This window comes from Podarcis gaigeae (genome assembly GCF_964106915.1).
Source record: "Podarcis gaigeae genome assembly, chromosome: 8".
Classification (NCBI taxonomy): Eukaryota; Metazoa; Chordata; class Lepidosauria; order Squamata; family Lacertidae; genus Podarcis; species Podarcis gaigeae.
Window position 1 is genome coordinate 25,428,919 of NC_139684.1, and position 13,245 is coordinate 25,442,163.

Below are 13,245 nucleotides of genomic sequence, written 5' to 3' on the forward strand. Positions count from 1 at the left end.
GACGCGACTCCGCGCCCATAGAAAACCATGTCCTAGAACTGGCCCTCGCCCACCCACCTAGCTTATACCCGCTTCGGCCTCTCTAGGACGTTCTTCAGTCGTGTATGGAGAGGCTGCGCTTTGTTCCGGTCAAGGCCGGAAGTAGGCTACTGGCGGGCGTTGCCGTGGAAACGCGGCGCTGTTTACCACTGAGGAGGACCGGACCTGCGGCGAGGGAGCGAGAAGGGCTGCTGGATGGAGCCGCTGCGAGGTGAGAGGGCGGGCGAAGGCCTGGCGTGGGGCTCCCCTTGCCTTACCTGACGCGACCGGGTCGGGCCAGGCCACCCGCCCTTTCTCGCCTCGGGAGCGGGGGGCCTCGGCCTCCTCCGCGAGGAGCCCCACAGCAGGCCTCCTCCCTATCGCTAAGTGGTGGGAGAGACCGAGCATGCGCGCGTATGAGATACTTGGTTACATGACACCAGCCTTTGCCAACTCGGTGCCCTCTTGGAAGTTTTGGACTACAACTCCCATCTGCGCTGGTGAGCGTTGTGGTCCAAAAGTTCTTCCGGGAGGTTACCGGGTTGGCAAAGGCTGAATGGCGAACGTGCATAGAAACTCACGCACACACGGTATTAGGGCAGTTGCACGCCTTACATTTAAAAGCGCGTGACTTTACCTTGGAGAATATCGGGAAAGGTAGTTTCCCCAGTACAGAACTACAGTTTCCAGCACCCCCTAGCAAACTACAGTTCCCAGGATTCTTTCAGGGAAGCCACGTGCTTTAAATGTGAGTTGGGTGTGCTTTTAAAAGTATGGCATGGATTTGGTCTTATACTTATTTGGCCCGTTCTCATCTGTGGATTTAAAAATATCTTAAGTTGCTCACTTAGTAAATCATGTTTACATTTTCACTTTTCTTTTTGCTCAGTTTTCATTGGTCACATTTTTTCCCCTGATATGGTGTAGGATTTTCCTTGTGCGTATGTGTGTGTGTTTGTAGTTTTTATGTGCCATGTTTGTTTTGATGCTGCATTTTATTTATTTTGCAACATTTATATATTGCTTCATTGAAATTAAGCCTAAAAACAATGCTCTGTTTAGTTGCTACATACATTGCATAGAATGTGGCAGCTTTTCTGGAAGGTTGTTTGTGTTTATTTACCGTGGTGTGCAATATGTATGTGAGCCTCCTGTTCTAATGGCTGTGTTTGGGATTGTTCTACTGTATATTTTAATTATTTGATGTTTTATATTTTAATGTTTGTTTATCTGGTTTTATGTATGTGTATTTAAAATATAACGTGAGTATATTTTTATCAAAGTATTTTTATTCTGCACTTTATTTTCCAGTAACAGGGCCTCCAACATGGCCAACAACTATCCACTTAAAACCATGCAAAAACAGCACACAATAAAATGGTATTATTAGCATAATGAAAAAGTGTCAGCATCAGGAAGGACAGGGAATGAAAAAGAGTGGGATTAAGTATTTAGGCCAAAGGGGCCCAATGGCACAGATATGTTTTTCAGAGGGCATGAAAGTGTCATTAGTGATGGGGCCAGCTGGGGCTAAGAACTCTGAAGCTCAGGCACCCACCCAATAGAGAAGCCCCTGACACCCTTCTACCTACTCATCAACTACAAGTTGGATGGTGCTGGGGCATGGATTGGGGCCTCTGCCAAAGATCTGAGTGGGAAGAAGTGATCCTTCAAGTATGCTGGTCACAAACTGGGTAGTGCTTTGCAGTTATAATCAGCATTTTTAATTGGAGATGTAAACAAACCAGGAGATAGTAAAATGGTGCAACAGTGAAGTCACATAGAGAGTGTTGGACTAATCCAGTTTAGCTGTGTCAATGGCAAGTGGATCAGCCTTCTCCAGGAAGAGCACAGCTGGCATACCAGCCAACACTGCAAAATGCATTCCTGGCCAAGCTGCCGTTTGGGTGATGAAGAGCAGTGTTGGGTCTAGGAGAACTTTCAAGAGGTGAACCTGTTTTTTTTCAAGGATAGTGACCAAAACAGGCAATTCACCTAATCCCCAGACAGTTCTTGCTGACCAGCAGCACTTTCAAGGTGGTATATAGAAGTATTTCAATTAAACTATATATATACACACACACACACACACACACACACACACACTAGCAGGAAACGTATAAAAACCCCAAACCTGTCACAGATTGTTGAGAGCACCAATACACATTTTTACCTAGAAGAGCCAAAAACATTTTTTTATTTGATGCTGGTTGAATAGGGAATTCCATAGATGAGGTGCCAATGCTAAAAAGGCCACACCACTGGTAGCCACCGTCTCCTCCATGGCAGGCAAAAAGGGAAGGTAAATAGAGCAAGGCATCAGATGAGAACCTTAACAGGGAATCTGACCTTCTCCGGATGCTGCTGGACTTCAGTTCCTTTCATACATCACCATTGGCTATGTTGGCTGGGCCTGATGGGAGCTGGAGTCTAGTAACATCTGGAAGGACACAAGTTCCCCACCTCTGGATTAGTTGCTCAGTGGCCAGAAGTTCCTTTTAGCATGAGCGACAACTATGGCTATTCCTGAACTGGAAGAGCATGACTACAGTAGTTCAGGCACTGGTGACTTCAAGATTGGATTACTGTAATGTACTCTGTAGGGTTTCACTTGCACTTTATCTGGAAATTGCAGCTAGTGCAGAAAGTTGCCGCACGGTTGCTGACAGGAATGAGACCCTGTCAGCATATAACACCTCTGCTCAGAGATCTGCACTGGCTGCACATTTGCTACTGGTCGGAATTCAGTGTGTTACTGTTAGTATATAAATCCCATAACAACTTGGGACCAGTTTACTTGAAGGTATTGCCTTTCCCCCTATATGCTCACTCGGCTGCTTCAGTCTGTGGAACTGGCTCTTACTAGTGCCCCATAATACCTGTTCTGCACCTGTAAGAAATCATTCTTTTCGCTGGCAGCACATTTGAAGCTCCCTCCCTACTGACATCAGGCAGGTGCCTTCCCTGTATTGTGCTTAAAACATTTCTGTTTAGGAAAGCCTATCCAGACATGCAGAAGTTATGTGTATTCTTTCTCCTTTTAGCTACTGTTGATTTAAATTAATCTTTTGAGTCCTTTACATACTTGCTTTAACAGCTTTTACGAAGCATTTTAACATACCATAACCATTTAGAGGTTTGGGGTTTCTTTTACATTCAAGTGGTATATAAATGTTGTCGAATGAATAGGTTTAAAAGTCTGCCTCACATTCGTTTTGAAACAGCAAATATTTGTTTATAAAGGTCGAACTGAGATGGCATTCAGATGGATTCTAGGAGTGTAAAACTGAATGGGAGAACTCACTTTTAATCCTCATCTGTATGCTCTTTTCTTTTGGACTGAGATTAGATGTATCTTGGACTCCTGTTTGTACGTGTTTTCTCCATGACATGGCACATAAAACGCTTTGTATTAATTGTGCTGCCTTGGTGTTTATATCTGTTGCTTGGCATATCAAGCTTAATACACAAACACACCTACTCTTTTTACTCCACATCCCCACTCCAAGACAGCAGTAGATGATTGACTTGGTGAGCCTGGCCTCTGTGGCCAGCTGGTGGTTCCTACACCTTTCATTGTAACCCAAGTCATTGGGCCCTTTCCCCTATTATATATAGCTGGCAGATATGGGTGCATGCTGTGCCATTGTCAGTTGGAACAAGGCAGCAGCAGTGCCCCAGACTTGGCCACAAGAGCGGAGTTCATCATTTGCTACAGAATCTTTCCCCATTTTGTGGATGTGAGAAAACAAGAAGGCATAAGGTGAAAAAGAGCTTTGTTTTCTTTGACCAGTTTTGTGAAAGCAGCAGGATTGGCAATTACTCTTTGGACTAACAGTTTTTGGGGTGAACTTGAGATGCTCTGGATGGTAAGGCAGCTTCAAAATAGGTTTAATTTCAAAGGGCTGTAGCTATCTAAGTTCTAATCAGAGTAGATCCATTGAAAGTGATTGACCTAAGTTATTCAAGTCCATTATTTTCAGTGGTTGTGCTCTGAGTAGATACTATACAACCCAAAATGTGTACACATATTCAACTTGTATATCCTGCCTGCTACTTTGGAAGTTTAAGGCAGTTTGTGAAAAGTCAATTTTAAAACTTTTAAATGTCATACACAGTAAAAAGAAATTCATAAATAAAAACTGTTAAATTAGCATTAAAAATAGCCTGAAATAGCATTTCATGAAAATTAGTGTTTATTAAAAGGCTGAGCCATTATTTAAGGTCTTAGCTGAAGCTCTCTTAAGAGGACACTAGGGCCACAGCCCTGGAGATGTCTTCTTCAAAAACAGCTGATACCGTATTTTTCCTTCTATAACACGCAGATTTTTTCTCCTAAAAAGTAAGGGGAAATGTCTGTGCGTGTTATAGAGCGAATGTGTGGTCCCTGGAGCCGTTTGTCCCAAGTGCATGGCAAAAATCATATTGCGCCGTCACGGAGGAGAGGAGGCTGCTGCTTTCCTGCATTCTGCCTCAGGGTCTTACTGCCCACCCTGTTCTGTTTCGGTTGCTGTTTGCTCAGACGGAACAAAGAGCAGTGAAATCCCCTCCCCTCCAGGCAAGTAGAGAGGAAAGCAGAGCGTCCCTGCTCCGGTGCTGCTGCTGCTGCTGCGTCTGGGGACTCGGCAGGCAGCGGAAAACATGCAGATGAGAGAGAGAGAGAGGGCTGGCTTGAGTGGGTGGGTGGACTTTTGCCTTCCTTCCCCCCCCCTTTAAACCCCTCTCCTGCATTCTTAGCCAGCTGCTTCTCCGCACACCCCTCTCGTGCTCCTTGTCCCTTCTATATTTTTCCTTCCCTCCCCACTTAAAACGTGGTTACAAAGCACGGATCCACATGGATCCTCAGGATCTTTGCATTGGGTCACCCCAAATTCACCATCAGATCACATAGCAATGATCTGATGCAAAAACAGGGCTGCAATGGTGCAAAAACGTGGTTACAAAGCATGGATCCACATGGATCCTCAGGATCTTTGCATTGGGTCACCTCAAATTCACCATCAGATCACATAGCATGTCCATGGCTACAGCCTGCCCCCCCAAAATCACGCACCCATTGTTGCCTGGGGCTGCAATGGTGCAAAAACGTGGTTACAAAGCATGGATCCACAGGGATTCTCAGGATTTTTGCATTGGGTCACCCCAAATTCACCATCAGATCACATGTCTGTGGCCACCAGCATGAAGCACAAAAATGATACATCCACTGTTTCATTCAGAATGTTTTTTCCCTTGTTTTCCTCCTCTAAAAACGATGTGCCTGTTATGGTCAGGTGCGTGTTATAGAGCGAAAAATACAGTATTTAGAGACAGTGAAGGGCTGTAAATTTGAATGGCCCTCATCTCAGATTTGTTGTTTTCAGGATGGGTACCCAAAATTTGGGGAGAGCACTTTTCCTTGAAGGTTTCTGCTAGTGACTAGGAAGCCTACATGATCAGTCTCCTTCTGACTCCAAAGAGCTGATTCCTACCTTTCAAAACCCTCCAATCCCTATCCCCAGCATGCATCACAAAACACTTTCATTCCCAAGTTTCCCTCCAGACTCAGATCCATAATGGAAATCCTCTACTCTGACTGCCATCTTTTAAGGAGGTACATACCAGAATTCTGGTAATGTATTGGGGAGGAGCGCAACCTGTATCACTCTGTGGTACAGTCTCTTTAGGTGGGGAACCTCAGGCCCAAGGGCCAGATGTGCCCACTCAGTCCTTTTTATTTGGCCCTTGGGAGTCTCCCCAAGCCACACACCCCCTCCCCTGCCACACCTCTCACTGCCACTACTTTGCAGCCTCCATGAGTGTTTTTATCTGACTGGAATGTGTCTGGCAATGTTTTTTGATGGCCTGGATGGATGATTGTGTGAGGGGTGTGTGAGTCTGTGTTGAAATTAGCCACCTGGACAAAGGTGAAATTCACATGCATCAATTTGCCTACTTTTTCTCTGGCTCTGCCCAGTGCTGGCATCCTGCCCCCAGAGGTTTGCCTAGAAGGGAATGTGTTTCTCAGGCTGACAAAGGTTTTCCTATTCCTGATTTAGAGAGGTCCTCATCTCTCTCAGTGTTTTTTGCCAGAAGGAATAAAAAAGAAAAACAACTCTTCTCTCAGCTTACTTTTCAATTGACATCTCAAAGTGCCTTGACTTTTAAGGTGGGAGTATTTGTATTGCTGCTTTCCCTTGTAAGCTTGCACTGAATGTGGTGCTTAAAGTGTTCTCTTCTATATTTATGCGGTTATGGTATATTTTTAATTTAGTTTAGCATTGCTGTGAGTGTTGTTTGGAAAGTTGTCTAAATAGATGTAAATAAACAGATGGGCACAAATTGTGGCTGCTGTTAATGTATAAAGGGAAGAAATGTGTCTCCCCTGCTGGGGATGTCCATCCCTGTAGTTCGACAACCGTTAACTTTTGTGCTTTAAAAAAAAAGTGCCTCCACTACACTTATTCTTTGGTTGTAGAGCAGCAACCTTTAGTCAGGTAAAACCTTTTAAAATTGTCTTAAGAAGCATTCCTCTTGAATTATTTTTAACATAAGCATTACAGGTAGCAGACGCCACCTTCCATCTCACACAGGAGGAAGACAGTACCTTTTGGGAGTGACACATCAATGTATCATTTAAGCAACACCTGGTTCCTTGATTTAAACACACAAGTGTCTCTTTTTCTTTACAACCTTTGTTTTAGATATGCAATTTTGATGCGTCAGTTTTTAAACTATATCTACATGTCACCTTCCTACCCAAGTATTCAAGGTGGTTTAAAATGTTAAAGAATGCTCAGGAAACATAAAACAGAAGAAATCACATACGGTATTTATCGCCCTATAGGACGCACTTTTTCCCCTCCAAAAATGAAAGGGAAATGTGTGTGCGTCCTATGGGGCGAATGCAGGCTTTCGCTGAAGCCTGGAGAGTGAGAGGCGTTGGTGTGCACGCCCCCTCTCACTCTCCAGGCTTCAGGAAGCTATCCGCAAGCCTTGCAAGCCCTGCGAGAGTTCCCACGGGCTCACAAGGCTTGCGGGCAGCAGCCTGCAGCCCGAAGCATGGGGCACACTCTGGAGCGTGCCCCGTGCTTCGCGCAAATGTCCGCAAGCCTTGTGAGCCCGGTGGGAGTTCCCACTGGGCTCGCAAGTCTTGTGGGCAACAGCCTGTTCTGGGGGCTGGGGTCGGGGGAAGCTTGGGCTTTCCCCACCCCCAGCCCCGCAAGCAAGCTCCAGGAGTGATGGCGAGGTTGCGCAACCTTGTCATCGCTCTCGGACCCGTTCTGGGGGCTGGGGTCGGGGGAAGCTCGGGCTTCCTCCACCCCCAGCCCCTCAAGCAAGCTCCGGGAGCGATGGCGAGGTTGCGCAACCTTGTCATCGCTCTCGGACCCGTTCTGGGGGCTGGGGTCGGGGGAAGCTCAGGCTTCCCCTGCCCCCAGCCTCGCAAGCCCCGAGGCTAAAAACGAAGCCAGGACAGCAAGCGGGATCCATCCCACTCGCTGTCATGGCTTCTTTGCTCTTTGGGCCTCGGGGGGGTATTTTTTTCTTTATTCCCCCCCCCCAAAAAATAAGTGCCTCCTATGGGCCGGTGCGCCCTATAGGGCGAAAAATACGATAATAGGAAACAGCATGGACATAGCCAGGATTTTTTTTGGGGGGGGCAGGCCTTTTGTTGGGGGGGCAGAACCTCAGTTTGCTATGTATTTTTATTGATTTTGAGTTGCCCTTCCCTGCCTCTCCGCCCCCCTTGTCTACACCCATGGGAAAGGGGGAAGAGGTGGTGAGGGAAGAGGATTAGCAGCAAATTCAATGTACCAACTCTTTTAAAAAAATTAGTTTTTATTAAAGATTTTCTTGTGTTACAGAACAAACAAACAAGGAAAAGTACATATAGCGTCTCCACTTTCAATTCACAGAGACTTTGTGATGTGCAGTGGAATTGCATAAAAGAAGTCCAGGAGGCTGCTAAGCTGCTGGGGTCTCTCGCTCTAATGCAGTCATGAGGAATAATGTCAATCAAGAGGGAGGTGGCACTCTTTTCTTTTCCTTGCTTAAGCCAGAATGTCAAAATTCAGCCTGGCGTTAGGCATGTTTATGGCCTGTGATCTCACTGGGTGTAATGCTGAGCTGGACTGCATGCAGCCACTCTGTCTTTGTAGATGAGTCAAAGTATTCTTTGGGCTCTCAGCCACCAACAGCAACAGCTGATGGAATGAGGGCTAGGTACAGAGGGCACTCCCCCCAGCCCAACATCTGCCTTCGGCTGCCTTCAGTGTGCATTAAGAATCTGTACCTGTTTTTCATTGCAGAGACCCTCTATTTTTAAGAGGTTTAATTCAATAAAAGCTATACCTATTGGGTTTCTGCCTGTCGTGAGCTTCTAGAAGCATGGGGCCCTGCTGGAAATGGGCAGCTCCAATACTTGCCTTGGCCTCTAGAGGACGATTAACAGATTTCTCACAGAGAGAAATGTCATCTCCGCCCTCCTTTTCTCTTGCTTGGTTTCAGGGTTGAAAATCTGCAACTCCCTGGAGGTGCAGGCGGAGATCCTCTCAGACTGACTGGCCTGCTTGATCCTCTGGAGCTTTTGAGCCGTCAGTCCTTTTGAGCCGATGGAGCATCTTCTGCATGTGAGTGTTTTGGTTTGCTTTTGAACTTTTCCCAAACATGACCTTCAACGACAAAGCTTTAACTGGCTCCTGAAATATCCTGGGATGCTTTTGCTGATGTCTTTTAATTCTGAGGTGTTCTGGCCCTGAGGCAGCTGCAGAATAGACCTGATGTCAATCTATGCACAACATAAGCCTTTCAGTTTCCTTTTTTCGTAACCTATTTGCTTGCAAAGTTGAGCAGGCATAATAGGGCTGCAGAAACAAGCATACAGCAAGGCAGCGCTACACTTAGGTGCCATCATAATGCCTGCCTGGGCAAAGTCTTGTCCCCTGGACCTTCCACACGACAGTGGCTGTCATGTTCAAGCAGTCTTCACTAAAATATTCTAGCGTTCTGTTCCCACAGTGCCCAGCCAGGGAAGCCCACAGGGTGGATGGGAGAGCCACAACCCCTTTGCTTCCATTCCAAGTCAGCCTCCTGAAACTAATGCCTGAATAAGTGTAACTGGCATAATTTCCCCCTTTACCCTTCCTCATGTCACATTCAGGGCTCCCGGGTTTGGGGAAGGAGGTGCCAGGAGAACATTTAGGGAGCTAGCCTAGTCCCCCTAGTCCACTGACTGCACTCCACTGGAGGAGTTGATAGATTAGTGCTGTCCTTCCAGTGTAAAGTGGCAGGCTCATATGAATTCCTGTCAGCCCAGCCCAAAGCCTAATTCAGCTGTGCTGAAAAGTAGTCTGTTGCAGGCAGTGAAAGCAGGTTGCTGCAAGCCGGGTGGTGCCTGGCCCTTTCTGACTTTTGTTTCCCCAGGTCTCCTGAAAAGCAATGGCTGCTGCCTCGCACCTGAACATCTCATCCTCTGAACGGAAGACCTCCTTTGGCATTGCGAAGCCTCCCATCTGGCAGCCACACTCCCTCAGCATGCATGTCACCCGGCCAAAATCTGCAAAGGGGCGCACGAGATCCAACTTGAATTACTCCCACAGCATAGAAGCCTACTCCTACCAGGTGCCATCGTCTCCTCAGCCATTAGCTCCCTGCGAAGATGCTGCAAGTGGCCGAAAGACCTTGTCGACCCAGCAGCTGTACCAACCTGTTCAGGTGTTCCCTGCTGAAATCCCAGATCTCCTACAGCAGGTGCCTATGAGAACTTCCTCCTCCTTAAACAAGTACAGAGTGCTCCCATCCATCAGCAGGAAAGAACTGCGGAAGGGTGCCGTGGAGATGATGTCTGAGCAGGCTGGTCAGCTCCAAGGGAGTCCCCAACCAGAGGAGAAAGAGCAAGGCTTCAAAGAGCTTCTTCCCCTGGTGGGGAAAGCCTCCACCGATATCATGGCAAAACACAAAGGGGGCGGTGGAGAATACGCTCAGAATCCACCTCCTCTTCTGGAGACAAAGCCCCGAAGTAAAACAAGGGAAGGGGCCCACCCCGTGCTGAATTTGGAAGAGCCCAGCGAGAAGGAGCCGAGGTTGCTTCTCGCCATCAGGTCTCCTTCAGGTCACAGATTTGAGCGTCACTTCAGGCCGACGGACAGCTTGAAAACCGTCCTTACAGTGGCGGAGCAAAAGAACTCGGTCGTGTACAGACGCTGCAGCATTGAAACAGTGGAAGTGCCTCGGAGGACCTTCGCAGACCTCACCAAGTCCTTGCAAGAGTGCGGGATCCCTCACAAGTCAGTGTTGTGTATCCTGCAGGAGTCACAAGAGGGGGAGCCGTAAGCGTCCAGAGGCTGTTCTTTGCATTAAATGCCATTGGAGAGTGGATCTCTAGATCCAGCTGACGCCTTTTCTCTGGTGTAGCACTCCTCCCGCCCTGCCCACAAGCTCTTCCCTGTGCAGGACCATTTTGTTTCTTAAGCTTTGCATTGAAGCTTTGCATTGAAAACCCCACCCACCCCCTCTCCCAGCTTCCCATATTCCCCATTGCATTTTGTAGGTTTGCTGAGTTGTTTTCAAAATGGCCTGTTCTCCAGGGAAGTCTTACAATCCTGATTCCTTTATTCCAGTGGAAGGGATTGGTTTGTGATATTTGTTTGGCTCCAGGAATAGATCCTTTCCCCACACCAATGTGAGTTTTAAGATGAGTGGACGGGGAAAGATGGATATAAATAGCTCCCCCCCCCCCCCGGAATGTCTCTTGCACAAATTCCATTTAACGATGTTGTCATCCGTTTGCAAAACTTCTTTTCAGCAGGGGTTGTGCAGGAGAAGGTTCTGGTGATTGTGACCAATTCTTCTCTCCACCCCGTCCCTCCCCCAAGTTCTCCAAGATCCAAATAGTTTTTTGCTTTGATGGAAGTGCAACTGACCCCAACACTTGCTCTCTCTTGTCCATGGAAAAAGCCAAGATTTATGACAGCTGCCTTAGTTCAGCCTACCAGAGTTTGTTGCTGTATTGTTAATCAGATGTTCCTTTCACAAGATTATGGCACAAATTAGACTGGAAAGATCCCATCTAAGTGGGCTTACCCAGTGCAGATTTGAATGTTGAGTGTTGTTTGGTAACAGGTAACAGAACCTTTGCTTTTTTGAAACAAAAATGAGTTAATTGCAAACGTGTGTCGATTTCAGTATTCTGTTATCAATCGAGTTTTGCTTGGGGATGAGCAAGGGGCTTTTCCTGAAAGCTGCTTTCTCATTTTTATTTTTTTTTAATGAATCTTAACCTGTTTGTGTTTATCAAAATGCCATTTATATTCTTTTTTAAAAATCTGTGTTTGAATGTTTTCAAAAAAGCTTTCTGTTCACATGCAGGATTTGAAATCTTAGTATTATTGAGAGGTTGGGGTGGGTTAAGCTCTTAAGTACACAGCTTGCCAAAACATTCTGCTTCCGAGTGTTAATTCCTCTTTATCCAATCTCACTTTTGCCTTGCCGAGATGGCCAAATGAACCTTGGAGGTTGGTGGGAAATTGACCTTCGCTTTGATGGCAGCTGCTAAAAGTTAGGCCAGGGCCTGCATCACTTTTGACACAAATGAGGATTGGGCAGAGTGGGGCAGACCTTCCTCACCTCTTTGCTCTAACTCAAGAACAGCCAGCTTGGGGCCTTCCAGTTGCTGCTGGACTCCAGTTCCCATCATCCCTGACTATTGGCCTTGCTGGCTGAGGCTGATGAAAGGTGGAATTCAGCAGCAGCTATAGGGCCACCACAGTGGCCATCTCTACTCTCACATCCTTACAGGCGAGACTAGTAGAGTGCCCAGCCTTGCTTCCTCTCTTTGCAAAGTGGCCTGCCTTCCGCTTGCTTTTTCCCACTTCCGAAACGCGAGTGGGTCCTTTGGGAAACAGAGATGCCTACAACAGCAAGGTGGAATGAGGTGACGTCGTGTCAGTACCCCCAAAGTGTGACACGTATGGCAGAAAGAGGTGAAAGAATGCAGGGCATCCTGGGCCATCAGCATAAGACACCTAGGTGACAGGCAGCAATGCCATGTCTGGACAAGATATTAGCCTGCAGTCACGAGGCAAGGCCTGATCCTGAGAGCCCACATTCACCTTCCTGATTCATGTAGCAGGGTCAAGAATAATGGGGAAAACTTCCTGTTCTACCTAGCAGGGGTTATAGTGCAGAGAGACAAGGAAGAGTGTTGTATGAGCAGCCTGGTTTGCTCCAAGTTTGCTTGACCAGCGGCACCATGGGTGTGGGGCACAAAATGTGTTTTCTTCACCCAAGGGGAGCGGTGGCAGTGGTCTTGCTTAGAAGTCATTCCAGCTTAGGGTCAGTTTCCACATGGCATAGGTTCAAGCGGCGAAGCTTCCCTTGGACTGCATCATTTGCCTCCCCATGCACTCAGTAAATCATCTCTGGGAGGCTCCTGGTCTAATTCCCAATTCCTTCTTTGTCTCCTAGGAGAGTATTGTCAAACCCTGTCCCCAGCCTGAGAAGGCAGTCCAGAAAGACTTTACCACTTGATTCTGCTCTATATATGAAACTGTCACCTATGTGACAGCACTATTTCATATATAGGCAGATGACCTCTGGCCTGTGTGAACAAATGCTGACTTTGGTCCTGATTTTGGAGGGGGGGAGCCCTCTCAGGGTAGAGGGGAGCCGAATATTTTCAGAATTACAGCGACATGGACCATTGAAAGGGGCGTGGAATCTGATGGCCTGAAAGCTTGTCCCCCCCCCCCCCCCATGGGAACAGTAGAAAAAAAACCTGGAAAATGTCAAGGGGGAAAAACAACCAAGGCTTAAAGCAATGGAACAGTTTCCTGGATGGAGGGTGGGAAAGTATGCTTTTTGCACTTCAGTATAATTTGAATATATGTTGTGTGTGGTGTTAGATACAATAAATATATTCTGGGTGTACTGGACTAGTTTTGTCCAGGCAAGTGTTCATTTTGAGTGCCTAATTTTTTAGTGCTGCAAGATCAACAATTTGGAACACACACACACACACATACACAATACTTGGGTGGGTAACTGAGCAGGCACCAAAGGTCTCCACCCCACTTTTATAGTTTCTATCCCACTTTCCTTCTTGACAGAAGGTCAAGGTGGCTAATGGTAAGCACATTGGACCAGTTCAAGAGGTGTCTTCATCAAAGATCTTGTGCTTAACAGCAACCATCCCAATTCCCGAGCTCAAAGGTAACACAGCCATCTTTACCTGTGTTGTCAAACAAAGTG

General features: G+C 46.9%; 1 protein-coding gene across 2 annotated transcripts; it reads left to right on the forward strand.

Annotated features, from left to right (window-relative positions):
- UBXN10 (UBX domain protein 10) lies at positions 1–12,954 on the forward strand. Of its 2 annotated transcripts, none has more exons than XM_083751280.1 (3): positions 1–250; positions 8,506–8,627; positions 9,421–12,954. In XM_083751280.1, the coding sequence occupies exon 3, from the start codon at positions 9,436–9,438 to the stop codon at positions 10,327–10,329; it is 894 nt and encodes a 297-aa protein (XP_083607406.1). In that variant the 5' UTR covers positions 1–250; positions 8,506–8,627; positions 9,421–9,435; the 3' UTR covers positions 10,330–12,954. The 2 variants fall into 2 exon arrangements, with proteins under 2 accessions (XP_083607406.1, XP_083607407.1); XM_083751281.1 differs by having other exon boundaries at positions 134–250; positions 7,914–8,627.
- Positions 12,955–13,245: the final 291 nt, after the last annotated feature.